Here is a 23,417-nt window from a genome sequence, read left to right on the forward strand (position 1 = left end):
TGGTTTCCGCGGCCTACTCCGCAGCCTCGCGTAATCCCATCCCGTTTTGTTAGTCCAGCCGCCGCTAAGGCCGCATGGAGGGAGCCCAGCCGGTGAGTACAAAGGCAAAGTGGTTCTGCCTCCGTGTAATGAAAGGGGGGGGATAATCAGTTATTTTTAGGGGGGCAAAACCACCGAGCGTTCCTCCAAGCGTCCCTCTCTGGTAAGTTACTTCAAGCACACACCCGAGAAGTGTTGAAAAACGAGCCCTCCTTATGCACAAAGGCAATGAAACAATGCAATTTAGGGTGCATCTACATTGTGGAATTAATGCAGTCTGACACCGCTTTAGCTGCCTTAGCCCCCTCCTACTGAATCCTGGGTTGTATAGTTTGGTGAGGCACCAGCACTCCTTGACAGAAAAGGCTAAAGATGCTGTAAAACTACCAACCCCAGGATTTCATAGGATGGAGCTACAAAGTCGCGTCAAGCTACATTATTTCTACAGTGTAAATGTACCCAGAGCCAGCGCGGTGAAGTGCTTTGGGCACTGGACTATGACTCCAAAGACCAGGATGAGATTGTCAGCTGGGCTGTGGAAACCCACTGCGTGACCTTGGGCAAGCCACACTCTCTCAGCTTCGGGAAGGAAATGGCAAACCCCTGCTGAAGAAACTCTTGCCAAGAAAACCCTGTGATGTCAAGTCGTTCCTGACTTATGGTGACCCTAAGGTGAACCTATCTTGGAGTTTTCTTGGCAAGATTTCTTCAAAGGGGGTTTGCCTATGCCTTCCTTCGAGGCTGAGAGAATATGACTGGCTCAATCATTCAGTGGATTTCCACGGCTGAGCAAGGATTTGAACCCTGGTCTCCCAGAGTCCTAGTCCAACACTCAAACCACTACGGTATGCTCTCTGTGCTCAGAATGAGAGCCAGGATGTCATAGTAGTTTGAGATCACAAAAGGTTTCCTGACAGTATATCCAGTATATTAAAAAAAAGATAAATAAATACCTTTTCTTGTTTCTTCCATAGGCGCGATCTCACATAGAAGACATCAGGCAGCAGCTCAAGGAAGAAGGAGTCGACCCCGCAGCTCCTGCCGACGATCAGCTTTGCTACGTCTGGAACTTGTTCCTGCGAGGTCAAGAGGAGCTGCGTTCTGCGGCCGGCGAGTTGGAGAAGCTGCGACAACAGCAAGCGGAAGAGATGAGAGAGGTAAGGTCTCAAATGTACTCTGGAGGAGCCCCATAGGCTTCTAAAGGACTTTGCTGGAATAGATGCTTGTAAAGGAGCAGGCTCCTTTGTTTGTTGAAGACTGAGGTCCATAGCCGAAAAAAGTGGGCCCTCCACATTCACTGGGGTTAGGGGCACAGGACCCTCATGAAAGTGGAAACAATGCATATAAAAAAGCCATTCAATCTCTAGGTTCTCCAGCATAACTCTGTGGTCAGCATCTGCCAGAGATTGAGCATAGAATTGTGTTGAAGGACCCATAAATGCCTAGAGAAGGGTTCTCTCTAGAATCTGAAGGTCCTCCAGTGCAAGTTCTCATTTTACTTTTCTTTATTTATTGGATTTATGTCCTGCCTTTCTCCTAAAATGGTGGACACTGGCCATAAAGTCGCACTGAAAGACATAGAGATTCCCAGAGATAACATATTACTCAAACGTGTGAATAGTCAAATCCGTAAGTCAGAACCACAAAAGTCAGAACCACAAACCAAAAGAAATAAGATTTTGAGCAGGGCATGAACATGAAATAATGCTGCAATACCGCTAAGTAATTTTTTAATAGTGCTTTTTAGGCCTCCTTTTATCTATTTGCTGAAAAGCATGGTCTGTTCAGTGCTAAAAGCTGTGTTGGTGTGCATAAGTAACTTTGGCTAGAGAGTGACAAAATATTGGGGGAAAAGACAGGAAAGTGGATGACGTGCGAGATGAGATCGGACTTGTTCATGCTTTATTTTCTGTCTTTAGTTCAACTACCATTTGGGGTAACATAGTGGCTGAAGCTGTATTTAGTTTGCCTCCCTCTGAGCATGAATCTTCTCATGAGGACATGGAGGATTTGATCTGTACATTTCAATCTTGATTTTAACTTCCAAAGCATGCTGTATTAGCCATTTGGGAAATCAGGATCGCTTCTCTCGATAGTGTTAACTTTTATCTAAACCAGAGTGGTGTGTGTGAACGCATTTGTTTCAGAGTTTTGCCTTGTCACTATGATCTTGTAAGGCATACCAAAGGTTGAAATAAACAGGGCTTTATCTTTTTGTCACATTTTATATCCTGCTTATTTCGGCGTGGCCAGAGTCCATGTTTTTTCCTCCCTGACTTCATGGGTCTGGTATTTTATATGTGTCAGAATTTACATTGTAGGAATCTGGTATGTCGTCAATAGAAAATCTGGTATGTGCAGCCCATGGGGAGCTCTCCGAGACAGTCCCCCTCTGAACGGAACGGGGTTTGCGCAAGATCCTGTGTTGGGCAAGGGCTAATCGATTCAACATGGCTGGGGGTAGGAGCCATTCTGGGTGGGTTGTTTCCCTGCAGCCTTTAAAGCGGGGAAACAAGACAATAGAAACAGCAGGGGTGAGAGATGTCTCATATCTTGACCTCAGCTATCAATTTCCTTTCTCCAGTGATGATTGATTTCCTTCCTCCACTGTTGTCTTGGCAGGTGACAGCTAGATCTTTTCCAGGGTGTCTCAAGTCCCCAAAGGTTGCTTTTCCACTTGGGTTTCATGCTTGCAAAGGCTTCTGCCCTGTCCCACGTCTTCCCTGCTGTCAGCAAAGAACATAATACGTAAGCCAGCGAGGTCCCTCTTTGAGCAAAGGATGTATGAAGGGCACACTTCAATATACATTTTGTTCTGGCCTTTGGACAACAGATTCAGAGACCAAAAGAGCCCCCGGTCCTTCTAGATAAGGCAAGAAGGTCTGTGGCATTTGGCATCCTGTTTCTCACAGACACCTACTTTTATCTCCCTGCTCTTGGAGATAGGATGATTTTCCATGCTTCCTTGGGACATGATTTTCCATGCTTCCTTAAGGCTTGGAATGTGGGAGGACTTGTGTGTCTGTGTGTGTGTACCTTCAGGTCACTTGTCGGCTTATGGTGACCCCATGAATTTCATAGGTTTTTCTTAGACAAGGAATCCTCAGAGGTGGTTTTGCCAGTTCCTTCCTCTGGAATATAGTCTACAGCATTTGGTACTCACCCACAGTCTCCCATCTCAGTACTAACCAGGTTGAGCCTTCTCAGTTTCCAAGATCAGATGGGATTTGGTGCCTTTAGGATGTTTTGGCCTTAGGAGGACCTTAAAGGATAGCTAAAGCATGTTTCAGTTTTGGAACTTTCTGGTATTAATGGGTCCCAGAATGGATGAACATACCAAGACCATGATTTCTATCCAGATCCTTGGGAGTCTCTTTAGTACTTGTCAGTGAACAAGCAGCAAACAACGGTGACCAGCACTGAGCTAGTAATCCGTGCTTGTTGCAGGATTATTTGAAACTCAGCTAGGTAGATCTTCAGTGTCTTGCAAGGTGGGCAGGAGTTAGATCAAGATCTATTGGAGGTTGGGCAATCTCCTTGAGGCAGCATATGGCTCCCAATGGTGTTCTGTGGCCCCCCCACTCTCCAATCTCTTTGAATTGCCCTTTTTGGGGAAAACGTGAGGAACTCTCTTTCTTGGAGATGTGCAGAAGGGGTGCTTTACCTTTCAAATAGGTTGCAGGCCCACTTTGCACTGTTGAACATCAAAAGGACCAATTTTTCAAACCATAAGTAGACTTCTGATCACCTCAGCCACATTTTGGGGGCCTTGGAGGATCCCGGGGTAAGAAAACTGGCACACTGACCAGCTGAAGTTCAGCATTTCTGATCAGCTGTCGATCAGTAACAATTTCCGACTCCAAGTTTGACAGTAGCAGCAATAAAACGGCTCTCCTTCCACCCAAAATGATATTTCTGATTGACCTGTCTGTTTCTCTTAAGGTACCTAGAAGCGGATTTTTATTCAGGCTCTAAATTTGTTATTTCTAAGCTATTTCTAAGTTATTTCCAAGTTATTTCCCTTTGTTCCAAGTGCAGGTCAGTGGATCTCAGTGTTCTATTAAACTGCAAAGGTCTAGCGGAACGCAAAGTCTGAAAGTCCAAAGTCTACATGCTCTTGGCATCTTCTGCGCAGACAGCACTGGACTGTCCTGGCCTTTGCCTGCCTCTGGGCAGATAAGAATTGCTGTGCTGAGAAATTCCCGGAAGTCTGAAGATCCCCAAGAAGGGTTAACCTGTAAGCAGACTGGGGCCCTCATGGTTACAAGCAGAGCATTCCTTGCGCCAAGAGTTAGGCAAAGCAATGGCTCCATCTGCTGACAGATAAAGAGAGCCCAATGGATTTTTAAAACCATCCAAGCTTTTCACTGATATTTGGGCCAGCCTCCAATATTATCAGTGGTGGTGCTATATGAGAACTGATAATACTGGTCAATGTCTGAGAGTGGAATTCTGCTGGTGGAACAGTGGGGTCCAGTAACACAAAGGTGTAACACCTTCCTCCCCATTGTGTCCCCCTGCACACCCCAAAACCAGCCCTGGAAGCCTGACAAAACCTTCTGGAGCTGGTTTTCAGGCAGAACAGGAGGCTGAAGGGGGAAGCAGAGGGCAAGGGGGGAAAGTCCTGCTGTGACTGGCAGAGGAACATAGGATTTAGCATCGTGGTTGTGGGTTGTAATTCTTACAATGACCCTATAAGGCTGGACTGAGGGATTTGTAGTCCTCCCAGATGTTGATGAGTTGCGACACCGTGAATCCTCAATGCTATGTTGTGCCTTGCAGTTGCACATTGTGATTACTCCAGATAAATGGTGCTGGGCTATCTGGATAAAGAGTGTTCTCCGAGAACCTCACCTATGACTCCATCCCCGTGACACGACTGTTTAGTGGTTTGTTTGGTTTGTTAAAATATTTTCTTCCAAAGGTTGAGATACCTCTCCTGTGGTTCAGTTACTGTCAGTAAGAGCTTTAAGCTAAAACACGCTGGTATCTTCAACCCTACCAGTTTTTGCTTTTGGTCTTGCCTTACCACTGGAGTGCGGCCCCTGACAACGTATCCGAAATTGAATTTACCCCTCTTGGTGTCTTGGTGAAAGAGGTTCTCTTCACATAAGGAATCTTCTTGCATTCTTCTTGGACACTCTTTTTGAGTTTACGTTGTTGTTCTCTTGGTAGGTAGAAAACTACGTGGGCCACGTCCGTACCCTGACAGAAGCACGGGATGCTCTGGTGACCAAATACGAAAGGGAGAATGAACAGCTCAGGATAGAAGTCACGCAACTGCAGCTGGAGCATGGTATATGCCTCTCCTTTCCCTTATTGTGCTGAGCATGAAGGGTCTGGGAGCTTCAGGAAGGCTTGGTGTTCCAGAGAAATCAAAGGCAAGCAGCACAGAAAGCATCAACTTCTCCCTCTGCATTTGTATCCCGGCACCTTCATTAGTCTGGAGAGCTTTCTTCTCTTCTCTGTAGCCTGTTGAATGGAAAAATGATTTTTTAGCACTGGGATCCAGCCTTTTTCCATAGATGAGGAAGTTTTGGGGGTCGCACTTTGGGTCTTGGCAGGCCACATACCATCCAACAGCTGCATGCTTCCTTTCCAGCTTTATGGGATATGCTCATACGTCTTTTTTTTTTTTTAACAGTGATTTTCTGTTTCCTCTCCTTTTTTTGTGGTTCTTTTAATCACTCTAACTTTCAGTGTTTTTTTAAAATACATTGGTATGTGGAACATTGACTTCTCGAAAGATTTCAAAAGCCCTGGGATATGAGGAGGCAGGTTGTGATGTGGGACTCAGTTGCTTGGAGGTCATTTGCGGTGGCAGGAGTCTCCTTTCAGAACGTTGTGCATGCCTAGATTTGTATCTTACTGTATCTCCACAATTGTGGCTGCAAAAGACCATGCAAGCATGTTGCATCAGATGGCTTCCCCCCCCCCTCCCCAAATTGCTTACAGTATGGCAAAAATACAGTCTGATTTTCTTCCGGTCACTGCCCTTGTTGGTTCTCTTTCGGTCCCTGAGCTGCGTCCACATAACTGACCTTGATGGAGAACTTACTTTGTAGTTTGTGGGTAAATCAATATGTCACATGGGGTAGGATCAACAGCTTTTGTCAGAGGGGTCATTTGGTTGCAAAACAACATGAGCACAAACCGGACGCATGAAAACACACAGCAATTTAGTACAGCTGGGGGAACATGCTTTTGTTGACATCTTAGAGTTGTGAAGTATTTTTATTTTATCCATTAATTTGTTCCATTTGTATATTGCTTTTCATTTGCCCTTGTTCAGTCTCAGTACACTAAAAAGAGACAACTGTATTCAATAGAACATTATGGAGAGAGTGGCAGACAAACTGGTTGTGCATTATGCAAACTGGCAAAAGCTGCAGCCACATTGTCGAATCCCATATTTTTCAGGATGCCTTTGTAATTCCTGTGTGTAAGTGGGTTGGGAACTCCAAATTCGAGCCCAGTTGAGAAATTGACAAATTTCCGTTCCACCTTTCTAGGCTCAACTGGGATTCTCAGATTTAGGTGACTATCCCCTCTTCTCCATTTCTGTCTTGAAAAGTGTCTGTGTCTATACTTTCCTCACTTGTTGAACTTGGTGTTTTTTACTCCATATGATTGGTACTCAACATATCATACTAAATGACCTCACCAACGGCTATCTTGTGTCACATCACCCAAATTTTCTCCTTGTGATATTGCAAGAGATTGTTCCTGGTGGACCACTAACTAACTAACTACTATACCACAAAAACTTTTTAGAAAATGATTATGAATCAGAGCAACTCTCTTTCTCCAAAAGAACTTCTGCTGAAGGACATAACTGTGTGCTTGTGTTGTCCCTCCATCTCCTTCCAGAATCCCAGCAGCAAGAAGTGCAAGACATGCTGGAGCAAGAGGGCCTGCTGGATATTGCCCATAGTAGCCCCAGTGAACAGGTGGCTTACTTACTAGTAGAAAGAAGCACCCTTCTGGAGAAAATTGAGGCCCTAGAGCAAAATCTGGGATTCCCCAACTCTTTGGAAAGCCTCTGTGCTGCTCAGCCTCAGGTGTGTAGTATTGATTTGAAATTCTTTTATAGCCTATCAGTTTTCTTTACGCCCGCTCAAGATTATGCACCAGGCTTAAAACATTCAAAACAAATCTTAATCAGTGATCAATGGGAAAGGAAGTTGGTTTGAATAGTAGTAAGAAAGGAATGTGAAAAGAAGGTTAGAGTATGTGAGAGAAGGTGAGAGGTTGGGAGAGAGGAATGACTGAGAGGGAAAAGGAGGGAAGGAGGATGATGGTAGATGTGGAAGAAGTAAGAAGGGTTTATAGAAGAAAGGAGGAGGAAGGGGAAGGGAAGGAAAGGAAAGAGAGTAAAAGAAAAGTAAAAGGATAAAAGGGAAGGAATAAGCAGAGAGATGAAGAAGGAAAGAGCCAAAAGAAGGTGGAAGGTAATAACTGATAAAGGAAGAAGAAATTGAGTTATAAATACAGAAGATTGTATTTTGGTTGTATATTTGTTGTATTTGTTTACAATTAACACTTGTATTTGTTTTTTTAATAGTTTTAACGTGTATGTTTTAAATTTAATAAACATTTAATTTAAAAAATCATTCAAAACAAATTTGGTTAAAAAAATCTTAAGTAGAGATTCAATAAAAGTACAGGAATTTAAATAAGCCTGCCACAAAAAAAACTGGGATCCAGAACACATAAACATATATATCCTAATACCAACAATGTGTAATGTTTTAATCTTATAAAGCATGGATGGGCAATTCCCAGGTGTTTGGGGCCACAGGACTTCAGAGGGGCACAGCCCTCCATCCACTGTGTCCTTACCTTGAATTGAATTGGCCACCACAGCTAGAGATGTGAATTTTTTTTTATAATCTTTATTAAATGTATTTTACAAAACAAACACAACAGTATTGATATGAATTTTAAAAACTGCCAACAGAAGTGAAGTCTTGGAGCTTGCCCAGCACCCCTGAGAGCAGTAAAAACAACGCAGCACATAAAACCAAAGTAAAACTATTCTTACCACTTCTTTTTGTGTGTGTGCAAGGATGGACTGGACCAGATCCGTCAGACTCTGGAAGATGAGCTTCAAGAGCAACAGGAATCCATACTGATGAATAAAGTAAAAACAAAACATCAAAACTGGAAAAACGGTTCTACAGTGGGCCCTTGGTATCCACTGGGGTTTGCTTCCAGGACCCCCCCCCCCCCGCCGTGGATAACAAAATCCATGGATGCTCAAGTCCCATTAAATACAATGGCATAGTAAAGTGGTGTCCCATATATAAAAAAAGGCAAAATCAATATTTGCTTATTGGAATTTATGTATTTTAAAAAATATTTGCTTGAATCCGTGGATAAAAAATCCGTGGATAAGGAGGGCCAACTGTATTTTCTTTCACATCTCACATAGTGCGGCCCCTTAGAATAAAAAAAAAGGACATTGAGAAACTGGAGCCATGTGTCCAAAGGAGGGTGACTAAAATGGTGAATGGTCTGGAAACCATGAAGCCCTATGAGGAACGACTGAGGGAGCTGGGTATGTTTAGCCTGGAGAAGAGAAGGTTAAGAGGTGATATGATAGCCCTGTTTAAATACTTGAAGGGATGTCATATTGAGGAGGAAGCAAGCTTGTTTTCTGCTGCTCCAGAGACTAGAATGCAGAACAATGGATGCAAGCTCCAGGAAAAGAGATTCCAGCTCAACATTAGGAGGAAGCTCCTGACAGTAAGGGCCGTTCAACAGTGGAACAAACTCCCTCATTGGAGTGTAGTGGAGTCTCCTTCCTTAGAGGTCTTCAAACAGAGGCTGGATGGCCATCTGTCAGGGATGCTTTGATTGTGATTTCCTGCATGGCAGAATGGGGTTGGACTGGATGGCCCTTGGGGTCTCTTCCAACTCTACGATTCTATGATTCTTAGAAGAAAGAGGTGTATGTTGGGCACATCTAGTATAATGTGACAATTGGACAGAGGGTGGACTGGAATTTTAAATACTGTTTTTTGGTTTGTTCCTTTGTTTTTTAAAAAGAAAAGTATCATTATCCCTCAAGAAATAGTAGCCACAGATTACAAACCAGCATAAGTAATAACCAAAGAAAGAGAGGCAAAAAACCTAGTTGTTTGAAGTTGAAGGCTTTCATGGCCGGCATCCATAGTTTTTTGTGGGGTTTTCAGGCTGTGTGGCCATGTTGAAGAGTTTATTCCTGATGTTTTGCCGGCATATGTGGCTAGCATCTTCTCACAAAATACTATAGTTATTTATTTCCCTGCTGCCTTTCAAAACTGTGGTTGCAATATAACACAGTAGAGTCCATTATCAAATAAATGAACTTAAAAACAAGTTTTGGGATAATACAATTTACAAAGTAGATTGAATAAAACACAGTGTCACTGATGGAAAACAGCTCCAGGCAAAGTAGGTGGTTCTGCCAATGAAAGAGCTGGTTGAGAAGCAATGTAATTTTCAAGGCTGATTCTCACTGTGTACATCTGAGTCCAGTGGCGCTTCCCACAGTTAAAGACTTGAAAAGCTGAAAATTTTATTTCTGTTTATCAGAATATTACCATGTTCTCTTTCCATCTTGGGGTGCAAAACTGGTCATCTTGGGAGAAAGGTGGTATATAAATTCAATAAATCAACCTTGGCAGGAAAACTTGATGATTAGCATTGAGTCAAAAGCACATAACAAGACAGATTTCCTTGTCCATCCCTCCCTGGACCGAGTTTCTAAATAGTAATGCAGAGAGGATTCCCCTTCAGCTCTTGAAGTGTGGTTTGCCTTTCAGTCTCACACTGAAGCCTTGGTGAAAGAAGCTGAGGAAGACCTGGATGAAGCTGCACAGAGGCTGCAAGGGGCCCATGGCGAGATCCAGAGACTGACGGAGGAACTAGATGCACAGAAGGAGGAGGAGAGTCAACTGGGTGAGTTCAGCTCCATTGCTCTGGTTTATCTTTGGCTGGATTCTTGTCTTTTGCTCCAGGACACAACAAACCATGGATGTTAACCAGGCACATGCCGCCAATTAAGCCTCTAGGGCTGCTGCCACACTGCAGAATTAATGCAGTTCAACACCTCTTCAACTGCCATGGCTCCATCCTGGGCAATCCTCGAATTTGTAGCTTATTTCAGCACCAGAGCTCTCTGACTGAAAAGGTAAAACATCCCACAAAACTATTCCATAACATTGAGCCATAGCAGTTAAAGCAGTGTCAAACTGTGTTAATTCTGCAATGTGGATGAAACCTAAGAGAGGTTGGGAATCATGTACCTTGAGTCCCCCTTGTGGGCACCCAGGCTGTTTTTGCATTCTGTGGGCATTCTTGGAGAACCCTGATGCCTCCGCTGGTTTTTAATTTCCTTCAAGAAGGAGGAGAATTGCCACTTCTGGTAGCCTCAAGGAATGGCAATGCTATTTTAAGGCAAAATCGGATGGTCATATTTTGGAAGGGCTGTAGCTGTGTCTACTTACACAACAGGTTTGGACTAGATGGACCACTTGCTAAGTGCTTCGCTGCCATTTTTTCCGGACCAAAAGTGGCTTCCAAGTGATTAAGGAGGCTAAATAATGTTTCAAACTCTGTAGAATCTTGTATTTGCTGTGAACATTTTGAGTCTGCTATTTGGTAAAAAAAGAAAACTGTTTTTGAGAGGAATGCAGTTTCAAAATTCCAAGCCATACCAAAAGTGTTGGTAAAACACTTTTGCGAGAAGGGTTTGGATTCTTTTGAAGTTTATCTCATTTATGGTTTTTTTTAGTGTCCGGTCATTGCAATACAATTCATGCTGCCCACTCCATTTCACCTCTGACAGTTGCATTTTGCATGGGTCAGGGTTCTTCTGTTTTGGAAGGATCTTGTATCCTGAAAGGGAAGACATCAGTGGTTTTAATATGCTTCAAAAATCACTTATTAACTGGATGGAATTTGTTGGCACAGAGATGGGGTGGCAGCCTCTTGTTTCCATGGTTTTCAAAGAAGTTCAGACAAATCCATCCACAAGAGAAAGACAGTCACTGAAAGGCACGAAGGCTGGCTTGTTCTTTTCAGGACGCCAGGAGAATTTCGGTGGCTCATGAGCAGCAGGAGAGAGCTCTTGCCCTGACTATGGACTTCTCTTTGGGCATCCATTCTAGGGCTGATCCAGCCAGGCTCCTCTTTTCTTCTTATTTCTAGGGGTTTCTTTCCAGAGCCTTTGGCGGTTGACCCCTTTTCATCTGGGCGGATAATCTTGCAAAGCCACCAGAGAGCATCCAGCTATTGTAAGTTTCAGAGCGGTTGCTCCACTTGGCATCAACCAGCCTCCTCTCCTGTTTTGATCAATATATGTATGTATATATATTCACACACACACACACACACACTTAGGGAAGCTTTTTCATCAGGGGGCACATTCCCAACAATGTGCTTCTGCCTCCAGACAAAACTGCCACCGCTTTCGTCCTCTGAGTGACCCTTTGGTGCACTGAGCCAGGGAGAAATTGTATTGTGACTTACAAGTCATGCATCTGGCACCTTTCTGTGGAGCACTGGCCTTTGCAGCACAATGCTTTGAGGGCCTACTCTGAAATGAGTTCCATTGAGTTCATTAGGGCTGACTCTCAGGTAAGTGCGCACAGGTTCCTAACTATAGTATTTTAAGTGTCTCCTATTTTTAAGGGTAGTTTTTGAGATTTTGTATCTTGGTTAGTTTGACTTCAGGATTATTTGACACATCATGCAGTTATTAATAATGTGTTGAATATTTTGTAACAGATTGCTTATTAGTATGTCTAAGCATCTATATGCAGAGCTTTAAAAAGTTATATTTTTGTATTACAACTCCCAGAAGCCTCCAGTGACCATGGTGGCTGGGAATGCTGGAAAGAGTAGTTGAAAAGGAACATATGCAAGCCTGAGGGCTATGTGTTGTCCAATTCAATGGTTCTGCCAGCCATTCCACTTTTCCATTTTTCTGTCTCCCTCTTAAAAAAGGGAATCCACCAAAGAGCATTAAATTGTACTGAGAATGCTCCCAAATCTTAATGTTGCCCTGAGCATGCTGATATCTTCCTTTTGTTTCTCCTTCAGCCTTTTGAAAAGCTAGCAGTTCTGTCAGCTTTCATTTGTTGAGTTTGTAGTTAATGAGAGCGGTGCATCTTTACCTGGATGTACTGGAAAAACAAAGTGTTATGTTGTCAAATGACAACACTTTGCACCATGTTGGGGCCACTGAGAACCCCCATCTTCTAAGAAGCTCCCAAGAAATGATGACTCTCTGGATGTCCTTTGGTCTTGATGTCTCCTTTAGAAATTCCTGACCACAGTCTCCAGCTGGACCAAGACATCTCTGCAATACGCAACAGAGTCCAATTGCTCAACATGTCTTTCTTACCTGGCTACCTGGACCGGGTAAGTCTGGGTTTTACAAAGCCTGGGAAACCTTCTGATGAGGTCTGGACATACTCTGATTTTGGCTTTGGAACCAGCATTGTTGTGATGGATGAATTCTGTTGCTCATCACTGGAAGCAACAGGGAAGTCACAAGTCACTTGAAGTAGCCTTGTCCTCATACTTTGGCATTATTTTTTTTTAAAGTAAGATAGAGTTAATTCTGATCCAAAAATAAGCAACCATGCATATTTGCAAAAGCTGTGATTCACTGATAATGGAATGTTAATATGGATGCATCACATCCGAAACCACCTACCAGCATTTAATTCTTGTTCCTGATGAAATTTAGCCACATCTTGGAAACCAAGCAGGGTCAGCCCTGTTTAGTGCTTGGATGGGGGACTTTGTACCAGAGACTCAGAGTCAGGAACTGGCAAAAACATCTCTGAGGATTCCTTGCCTAAGAACACCTTGTGAAATTCACAGGGTCGCCATGGATGCTTCTGGAGACTATTTCATTCCCCCATTATGAGCTGTTTTAAAGTAGTCCTTTTTTGGAAAACTCAGGTGGCATTGGAAACTAAAAATAAACAATGGATTGTACTGTATTGGTGTTTGCACTTTCCGCACCCTGCCTTAGTTGATGGAGGTCTTAACTTGGATCTCTCTCTCTCTCTCTCTTGGCTCTTTAAGGCTGAAAAGCTTGACAATGAGATTCCTGAGGTGACTGAGGAGGGGCCAAGATACTTACTTGCTGAAACGGTTGAAGCTGAAGAGGTACTGTAGATTTTTTTAAAACTGTTTGATTTATGGGTTATATTCTGGTTTCTCCAGGGGTGGCACAGAGTCCTTCCTTTCATCCTCATATGTCGGTGGGTGAAGCTGAGAGAGACTCACTGGCTCAGAATCACCAACTCAGTTCAACCACTCCGTAGTTGAGTAAGAAATTTCAACGGTGTCTAGCACCCCATGTTGGCGGTGTGACCCCTCTCTTCCACGAAGAGGGAAGATGAAATGGGACAATACCTTCAGCATGTTCCTTGTCAACAGTGAGTTCTCACCATCCTCTGGAAGCAATAAATAGTGCTGCTTCCATTTTCTTGGCTTCTTCACCTGAAAGCAGTCTCATAACCCCACTGTTTGTAGGCTGTTTGCTTGACATTTTCCTGTTATGGTAGGATTTGTGAACCTTCCTTCCTTCAGATGTTTTCACCTTCACTCTCATCAGCCTCTCCTTGCACAGTCAGTAGGAAGGGACTGTGGGAACTCAAGTCAGTTCAGTTCAGTTGTACTGCAAAAATTAAAACTTTGGCCAACACTCAATGATGTACTTCCCTATCTTGCTTCCAGATAGGGAAGTGATGCTTCAACAGCACTAAAGAGCAATATATAGCTCATATTTTGCCTGCAGAAGGACTCAGGTTCATCATGGTTGTGTGCCTTCAAGCCATTTCTGACGTATGGTGGCCCTATGGCAACCTGTGACAGGGTTGTTGTTGTTGTTGTTGTTGTTGTTTTGGCAATTTTTGTTCAGGGGGGTTTGTCATTGCCTTCCTCTGAGACAGAGATAGTGGGGCTGGCCCATGGGTTTCTAGGGTCGAGTGAAGATTCAAACCCTGGTCTCCAGAGTCATAATCTAATGCTCAGAAGATTCAGCCCCTGGTATTTCCAGGTTGGGCTAGGAAGTACCCTGACCTGAATACCTGCAGAGTTGACCCAAATTACGTACGCAATAATGAGCCAAGTGGTTCATCCAGGTATAAGGCAGCTTCCAGAGCTCCCAAATGCCTTTTCATTGCAGGGCGAAAAAGGAATGTTGGAGGCCAGAGAGGTTTTGGACGAAGCTGTCTCAAATCTTGAAAATACCCAGACCCTTCATAAAAGGTGAATGGCCTAAACCTAAAGCTTATGAAACTAAGCAAATGTACTAAAAAGCAGGCAATTCCCCCCCCCCCCTCCTCTTCTTAAATAGCACAAATGTTTCTTTTCCTTTAATGCGCTCTTCCATTTTCAGCCAAAGCCCAGGATCTGAAGTGACACAACATCACTTCCAGCTTGTGGGGGATCATGGGGGGCAAATGGCGCCCCTTCCCTTTGTAGTTACCCAGCCCTTTTCTAATCTCTGGGAAGAAAATTGGTGAAGAGTCACCCAGTCAGCATCACAGTTGAACTGGGATTTGAATGTAGGCCCTCAGGCCAGTACAGGCCCTTAAGCTGATAGCCCCATGTCCAAATGCTGACCGTTTCTGGAACCTTCTGCTCAGTCCTGTTCTCCTTGCATGCAGATGCCGACAAGTGATTGAAGGCATTGAATGTCAAAACTCGCAGCTCTTGCACAAGCTGCAGAAGCTGGAGAGGGAACACGAAGACCTAGTAGAGCGGAACGAAGAGCTGGAGTCGCTCCTGGGAGAGACGCAGAACCAAACCAGAGATGAGCGGGAGCTCTTTGAGTGCGAGGTGGATGGGCTGCAGAGGAAGGTAACCAGGGACGGCCAGGCGGCTGCCATCTTTTTCACCTCTTCCTTCCTACCTCTTTCAGTGTCCTATTTCCCTCCTCCTGATCTTGCAGTCAGTAAGACCTGTTGAAACTCATTCACATCATTACAAGTGGAGCTGAATTTGCCCTGTGAGGACAGTTTGCTTGGTGTTTTGGTACCAGGCTTTTATGCATGGTCAGGTGAACGCGTCAGCAGTCAGTCCATGAGCTGGAGAAAATCTTTGCAGGGATGGAAGATAGTTTCTATGGTTTGAGCCACTCTAAAAAGCTGTTCAGAGCAGAGATGGGGAATGTCAGGCTGTAGGGTTCAAACTGGCCCTCCTATGGTTTCCATAATACAGCTTTCTGGGCTTCCATGCTTTCCCCCATAATTTGGTGGTTTCCCAGCTTTTGTACGCTTTTTCTACCTCCAGTTTGAAAAGACTGCAGTGCCTTTCCTGAGATTTTATTTCTGAGGCTTAGTTACTTGTGATAAGAGTCTAAAGCTGATACATGCTCAAGTTTTTAAGTCCCCAAATTGCATCATTTTTTAAAAAAATGTGAGGATAGGTGTTGGCTTCAGGGACTGGTGGAGAGCTTCATGGGACTCAAAAGCAGGTTTCAGGAATTGTGTGATCCTGCAAGGCTGTCCCATCTTTGCTCTAACTTCTAAGATACTGGAATAATTCTAAGATACTGGAATAATTGTACAAATGGAACTATTGATAATCTGGGCCAAATAAAGTTTAAGAGAGTCTTTGTTGACTTTGCTGCAACAGACTAAAATGCCCCTTCCTTCCTTCCTTCCTTCCTTCCTTCCTTCCTTCCTTCCTTCCTTCCTTTTAACAAGAGGATCCACAGAATCTCAATCTCATTCTCTCTCTCTTTCTCATTGGTTTGTTCAAGATCTCACATTTAGAGGCAGAGTTATGTCAAGCACAGAAGGTTAAATCGGACGGAGCTATTCAAGACACAACAAAAGAAGTGGCCAGTTGCCAAGAGGTAAGAAGCAATGGGGAGGGGGTGCTGGGTGTCAACTGGGGGGTCCTCTTCTTCCCACCCCGTCCCCTGCCTTTTCCACTGCTGAAGGGTTATGATTTCATTGGTTGTAGATGCCAAAAACTCACCAGGAGAAAGTTGAAGTACTAGAAAGTAAACTTTTGGAGGAGAGGGAATGGAGGAAGCAGCTGGCGTGTGACCTCGAAGTGACACAGAAAGCTCTGAAAGATGAGCAGAAGGTGCGCTGTTCCAAAATGGTTTGTTTGTCATGCCACAACGTATCGCTCCTATTACCCACAAGCCAAAGGCACTATACACGGCCCTCCTGCTCTCCCTTCACAACAGACTTGGCAGGTAGGCCAGGCTGAAAGAGAATGACTATCCTTACCTAGAGCAATGAGCTGCTGACAAGAATATCTTACATATGCTTCTCACAATTAAGCACCACTGTGTTCAATAAGTTCTCTACAGAACTTGGAAACATGTTCCAATTTTGGACTATAACTCCCAGAATCCTCTAGCCAGCATGTCTACAGGGGAACCTGTGGTCTAAACCAGGAGCTTTTCCTAAGGTCTTCTAGCTCCATGCCCTGGTAAGTGTCTTGTACAGGGCTGAAGTGTAAGTTTTCTTTCCAGCTAAAGGCTCTTTAGTGGGCTTCCTGCTCAATAACTTCCATGGTTCTTTTTCCAGGAGCTGCACAATTCTAAATCAGAACTTCTGCGGCTTTACAGTGAGATCCAGGTGCTCCGTGGAGCTGCAGAGGGGAGGGATTTTCTGCACATGACCCATGAGAAGCTGCAGCATGAGAACTCACTGCTTCAAACAAAGGTGAGTCCTCCAGGAAATGTAGCATTGCAAACACACGCTGGCATGCCAGTCTTGTTTGAGTCTGGAAGGTAGAGAAGTTAAGGGATGAGGGATTACTGAAAACGTGCCCAGGTCAGTTTTGTTCACCTGTAAGATGTCTGTTGGTTTTGTTGCAATAGGCTGAAACAGCTCTGCCCTAGGAAAATTTGGCCCTAGAGGCTCTTGGGGTGCCTTCTGTGGCCATTCTAGTTGCTTTTCTCCTGTCCTGTCCCCCTCATGCAGGGTGCACCAGAAGAGAAACTCCTTCACCAGCAAGAGGAGCTCCACCAGCTCCGGCACGACCTCCGGCGCGTCCAGAATTTGTGTGGCTCCGCTGAGAAGGAACTGCGCTATGAAAGGGACAAGAACCTAGAGCTGCAGAAGCACAACATTTTACTCCAGCAGGAAAACATCAAGGTAGGGACTACCCTTGCAGTTTCAGGGAAGCCTAGCAAAACCTCAGGCACAGTCAGGAGAGACAGGGATATATGACCACTTCCAAAAAGATGGTTCTGTCTTGGAATGATTTATATTAGGGGCAGGCAAAGGGAATGAGGTCAGCAGTGCAGCTGTTGGTCACTGAGATGAGCCATGTTTACATAGCCAGTCCTCTCTAGGACAGCTCCTGGCTCAAGCCTTATGGCATTGTTTGAGCATGTCTGATCATCACTCAGATTGGCCAACTCTGGTCCTGCCAGCTGGCCAGTCACAATTCATGTTGAGCATAATCCTTGAGGGCACCCTTCAACCAACAAAAGATGTTCATCCAACATTGTGCTTTTAAACTTTCGTAGATAGATAGATGGATAGAGATAGAGATAGAGATATAAAGACACATTTTTAGCTCTACCCTGTTCTTCGTTACTTGTAAGCTGCCTTAGATCCTATACAGGGAGAAAGGGGGGCTGCAAATAAAATAGATACGTTACTTACGTTACTTACAACTCTCTCCTTCCGAGCCCTGCTAAAACTGTGACCTGCCTTCCTTTTCTCTTCAGACCAAAGCTGAGCTCAAGCAGGTGCAGCAGAAGCTTTCCGATTCCTCCAAGACCTGTTCGTCTCTCACCTCGCAGTGGGAGGTCAGTCATCAGAAGGTCAAAGAGCTGGAGCTGGAGCTGTTGAGGCAGTCCCAAGCAGCCAAGCAGCAGAGCGGCCTGCAAGAGAAGCTTGCCCAGGAGAAAGCCCGGGTGGCTAAAGCTGAGAAGAAGGTCAGGGGCTACATTTGGTTCAAAAAACTGGACAAATAATTCCAAGGAAGGTTTCATTTTGGCAGTGGAAATGATAGGGACAGGAAAACTTGTACACTTACACTTGTAGTTCAGAGCAGATCCATGTACAGACAAAGCTGGGGCCTCCTTTGAAATGTTTCTCAGCCGCAGTCCTGTAAGGTCATGACTGGCGAAGATCCACAGGAATGGATTTAAATTTTGTGTACTCACTTCTGCTAGAATGGATTCCTTCATGGTATAGCATGCAGATCTTGTAGGATTGTGAATTGTAGCTTGTGGTGGTGGTTTATGCATTAAAATATCTGTATGCTTTTTCAATGCAAGAATAATGCAGCCAGCCATGTTGTTAGCAGAGAGGTTATGTTTTCTTCTCTATCTGTTTCCGGATTTTTGTAGGCTTCGATAAATAGCCATATTTTTCCTTAGTGCCAAAATGGAGCCTTTGTTGGTGTCCATCTGGCCTCCAATGGGAGAATGTTCCAAAATCAGGATGCCACCCCAAGAAGACAACCCTGTTCTCATGTCCTCCAAAAGTATATGGTTCTCACTGTGGAAAACAAAGGAAGGCTTCTCCAGCAGATCTCAGTTCTTGGGCAAGCATATATAAACAGGTGATACCTTAATTTTTTTCCATTTCCCAGATTGTGGAGCTGCAGCAGAAGCTGAAGGAATCTCACCATCAGCTGCGACTCTGTGAGACCCACATCTTGGGGAGGAAACGATTGGAAGAGGAGGTGAAGGAGTTCCGGGAAAAGGAAACGAATGCTCAGCGGCAGCTTCAAGAGGAGCAACGGAAAAGGTAGACCCAGTCTCAGTGCCGGGAAACATGTTCACTCTAGGCATTTTCTAGGTTCTCCAGTGTCATTCTATGGCATGCTTCCTTCAGAAGTTGACCATAGAGTTGTGCTGGAGGACCTAGAAATGCCTAGAGAGGTGTTCTCTCTAGGAATTCTTAGGTCTTTCAGTTTGAGTCTGTGGTCCGCCAGAACCTCCGCCAGAAGCCATTCATTTCCATAGAGTTTGCTATTATCTGTGGTTTCCCATTTCCACAGTAAATCCAGGAACGTGTCCCGCACGCATATGGGGGACTTTTCCAATGTCCATTTCCAAGCACAGGAATGTTGGGGTTGGCACCATCTTAACCCTTCCCAGGTTGTTTTTCTTCAATGGGTGTGATGTTGCCCACCAGGAAGCTCCTGGATCAGCGGACAGAGGAGCTCCAGCAGCAGCTAAGACTCCAACGGGAGAAAGAGGCGCAGCTGGTGAGAACGTGTGCAGAGCTACAAGTTCAAGGGCAGCAACAGGAAGCCCGGTTGCGGGTCTTGGAAGAAGAAAAGAAAACTCTCTCAAATGAGGTGAGCTAAGCCACAGTGCCTATGGAGCATAGTCATTGCTCCCATTTTGCAGACAGAGCAGAACTTGGCAAAGGTGAGGGGACTATAGCTCCCAGAATCCCCCAGCCAGCATGGGTTGATGATCTGGTTGGCTGGAAGCAGTCAAGAGTAACTAGAACTCAGCTCCAACTGTATGTGCTGGAAAATTGAATGGGAACAACCCCATGTTTGTTTCTTTAGCATCTTCGTTGCCAAAAATACAGCCAGAAACTTTCGGAGCAGCTTTTAACGTTGCAACAGGAGAAAGAAACCCTCCATGAAGAGTATGGGCACATCCTGAAACAAGTGGACATCTCTATCAGGTAACTAGGGCACAATTTTGACGTATCACTTCAATTTCTGTGCACCGTGAGTCAGTGAAAAACGGAAAGCAACACTTTGTGTCCTCCAAAGGATACTGCAGTGGCAAAACCCAAATAATTTTACCTTAGGGTCACCATCAAACGGAAATGACTTGAAGTCGCACAATGACAGCCCCGGCAGAGAAGATCTGTAGCTTGAAAGATGTATTCTGTGTGAGCTTGGTGTGTTGATTTGAGCACATGTCTCAGGTGGGACTGAGCTGTTTTTGAAGCTCTCTTCATCTCACCTCTCTTCTCAGGAAACACAATGAGCGGCAGCTGCGGCACAAAGCAAAGCTCCGGCGGGCCAAAGAAACGTTCATCTGCGAAGTGAAACAGCGCAACCTTCGAATCAGGCATCTTGAAGATGAACTCAAGCTATCAAAGAGCCACACAGAAAAGGTGAGAGCCCACAGCAGGGATAAGAAAGGGCATCCCTGTGGAAGCCTGGTATTTGAAGCTTGGTGAGGTAATTAAATAAACCAATAAGAAGCAAGAAATATGGACAATATATGTTTGTGTCCCCCAAACCAGCCAGTTCTCCAAAGGTCTGTCGAAACAGATAAGTCTTCACCTGCCACCAAAGATTCCTGTCTGATGCATGAGGGTTAAAACTTCAGTGGGTCTGTTCTTGAGGGAAACGCCTGACCCTCCAAATAGCATTGGACTGCAGTACCCAGCGCTGTTGGTCATCCTGACAAGTGCTGAATAGGAGTTGCAGATCAGGAGGGCTTCACATTCCTCCCTTCTGCTGGGAGTGTTCCATTCACAGTATAATGGATTTATGTGGCAGGAATGTTTCGGGTCACCTGGAAGCCTGGAAATGGGATCCTGTCACACAGGGTTTTGTTTATTTTCTGCCTGGCTGTCCTTCCACACAGGATCATGCGCTGATCCAACAGATGTCTACTGAGAACGAAAGGCTGTTGCAAGAGAAAAGGAAGCTCCTGCAACAGGCCCATGACCTCCAGGAAGCAGAGCGGAGCAGCAAACAGGTCCTATGCACAATCCAGAACAGGTAAGATGACAACTTCTTTGAAATGTAGGATCCAACCTACCATTCTGTCACAGACCTTGGAATAGCTGCCTTTTCTTTTTTGTACCACATTTCCCAGAATTCCCCAGCCAAAATGCGTAATTTTGTACATCCCTTTTATACATCTTCATCAACTAACAGATGACATGATAGAGGTTTATAAAGGATAAAGGAGGAGCTTATCTATCTGTCTCATTCATAATACTATGACCCAGTGCATCATCCCATGAAGCTGAATGGTGGGGGATTTGGGAGGCGTCAAAGGAATGCCTTCTTTATGGAGCACAGAGTTAAACTGTGAAATTCCTTGTCACAAGATGTAGTGACGTCTGTCATCTGTAAAGGGGGTATGAGAACAGCATCCTCCATCTTCTATTTCCCAGCAGCTGATATCCAGAGACTTCCTGGCTTTGATATGTGGGGAGATATACAACCTTCCTGAGCAGTAGCCATTGAGGGCCCTCACTGCTTTATCCAACCTCTAAATACTCCCTAAATCTCTCTTCAAAGTCCTCTAAGTTGTGGCAGTCATCTTGGGGCAGTGAGTTCCACAGTTGAACCATGCACTTGCACTAGCGCTTCCCAGATGGATCCAGTGTTTTGTTTTCTGCAATTTTCTAGAGTGCAGTTTTTGGATGAAGAAAACAAGCAGCTTCAGGAACAGATCTCCCAGCTGACTGCTCAGGTTGGAATCCTGGAACGGACCCTGAGGAATATCCACAACCACAGCTTGGAAGTAAGAAGATGTTGCTTTGTTTTATCTGGGTAGTAGTGTGGTGTGGGCCGGCCTCTGTCCCCACCATCGTATTTTCTTGTTCAAATTTCTGGCAGCTTAAATAATGGATTCATCAAGCACATCTAATATTTACGGACTAACTATGTCATCCCATGCATGTCTACTTAGGAGTAACCCTCAGTCAATTCATCTGGATTTACTCCCACGCCAGTATGCATAGGATCACAGCCTGAGAGGTCTCAAATTTGGTAAGAGGTCAAACTAGCCATTCCCTGCGAGTACATTCTCAAAATCCATTCACTATTCACCCTGGCCATGCAGATGCCTTGTTTTGCCCCAAAAGTGTCTTTGTCACAACAAAACTTAAAAATGAATCTCCAGCCAGTTCTAGTTTTCTCTGGGATGCTGATGTGCAGTGGATCTTGGTTTCTGAATACTCAAAATTGCCCTTCGTTGATCTTGCTTTGACAACTTTGTTTTCCATCTTGGTTAGGGCTGATTTAGGAAGCAAATGTTTTTACAGGTAACTTCCCAATTTGTTTGACTTTGTTTGATTTCCTCTTTCCACAGGAGCTGAAAAGCATTGGCTTCTCTGAGTGCCACCTGCAAAGCAAGATTCTACCCCTTCCCAACATCAGGTACTGTACCAGTTTGCTTTGTCTACAAGTTGGGTAGTGCTTTGAGAAGGCGAGGATTCGCTTGCAGATACCATGCACTCCCTTCCCTGCAGGAGACAAGCAACAAATGTCTCAGGCATGGCATTAAAATGGGATACCACAAGTTTTCCGATGGAGCCTCCATACTCAGAGGCACTGTACTGCTGATTATCTGGTTTCTAAAGACCAACCATAGGAGACAGTTTTTACACTTTGCTGGTTGCATTTATTGGAGGCATCTCTGTGGGACAAAGGAATAGGCCATAGTTTCCAACATGAAGGGGAATCCAGAGAGGTGAAAGGCTTTGGGTAAAGGTCCATCTTCTTTAGTGCTTGGATAAGGCAGTGCTTCTCAGCCTTTAGCCCTGAAAATATTTTGGACTCTAACTCTCAGAAACTCCAGTTGTCAGGGTTAACCTTGGCATGGTCAGGGATGCTGGGAGGTGTCATTCAAAACCTTCCTTCTTTTCATTTTCTGGATGGCGCTGGGACTGTGTGATTTCCTTGAATTGAACTCTTTTTGTTAGGCTCCACTTTCTTTCCATGGCTGGTAGGGAAGCAAAGGAAAGGCCAGAGATATTTAGGGTGAGACAAGGACACCATGAAACAAAAGACCCATCCAAAGCTATCCATTTCTCTTCCAGATTTTCAGTGACAGACCTTTTGGAGTCTAGTGGCCCCCTGAAAGCCATCCAGGCTGGCAAATCTGAGGACCCCATGGAAAGGACCCCGCTGTCCCCGATGCCTTTCCAGTCTTCAGAAATTGGCTACTTGAACGTAGCCTCCCCAGGGGAGCCGGCAGACTTTCACAAGGGGCAGCCGAGCGAACCCTTCTCCTGCGACGACGTGTAAGAGGATGGACATGAAGAGGCTTGCAGGACAAACATGGCACAACTGCCCTCCGTGGGGGCACCCCATTGCTCCCAGGTCATGTCAGTATTATTTCTCAGACTCTGTGATGAAGAAGAAACATCAACATCTTCCAAGTACCTAACTCAAAAGATACTGGTTTTGGACACATATAGGTGTAGTCATTAGTCTTTATCTTGTACTGAATGTAATAAACGTATATATTTTTGAAATACACCGCAGTTGGAACTGACTTTCTGAACTAGGACAGCTCGGAAGTTCCAGGTTTCTATTGTGTTTTCCTTCTCTGGGCCCTAAAAGCCTTGAGCCTGAATTTTTTTATACATTGCCGTTAGGACACTGCTGGGTTTATAAAATGGGTTTTTAAAGCATGCATGGAAACCTGAAACCTATTTCAAAGG

At 44.6% G+C, this 23,417-nt stretch overlaps 1 protein-coding gene across 1 annotated transcript; it reads left to right on the forward strand.

Moving 5' to 3' along the window:
• On the forward strand, nt 1-23,233 carry LOC149307786 (coiled-coil domain-containing protein 30-like). Its single transcript, XM_089534422.1, has 23 exons — nt 1-92; nt 1,014-1,196; nt 5,215-5,335; nt 6,910-7,100; nt 8,108-8,182; nt 9,849-9,984; nt 12,350-12,450; nt 13,126-13,209; nt 14,234-14,316; nt 14,718-14,910; nt 15,815-15,910; nt 16,021-16,146; nt 16,599-16,736; nt 16,998-17,171; nt 17,753-17,962; nt 18,625-18,782; nt 19,173-19,338; nt 19,558-19,679; nt 19,979-20,120; nt 20,600-20,736; nt 21,376-21,490; nt 22,061-22,128; nt 22,791-23,233. The coding sequence occupies exons 1-23, from the start codon at nt 75-77 to the stop codon at nt 22,996-22,998; spliced, it is 3,045 nt and encodes a 1,014-aa protein (XP_089390548.1). The 5' UTR covers nt 1-74; the 3' UTR covers nt 22,999-23,233.
• The last annotated feature ends 184 nt before the right edge of the window (nt 23,234-23,417 follow it).

The sequence above is a fragment of the Sceloporus occidentalis genome, unplaced genomic scaffold (assembly GCF_023333645.1).
Source record: "Sceloporus occidentalis isolate IW3139 unplaced genomic scaffold, rSceOcc1.0.p SCAF_8, whole genome shotgun sequence".
Classification (NCBI taxonomy): domain Eukaryota; kingdom Metazoa; phylum Chordata; class Lepidosauria; order Squamata; family Phrynosomatidae; genus Sceloporus; species Sceloporus occidentalis.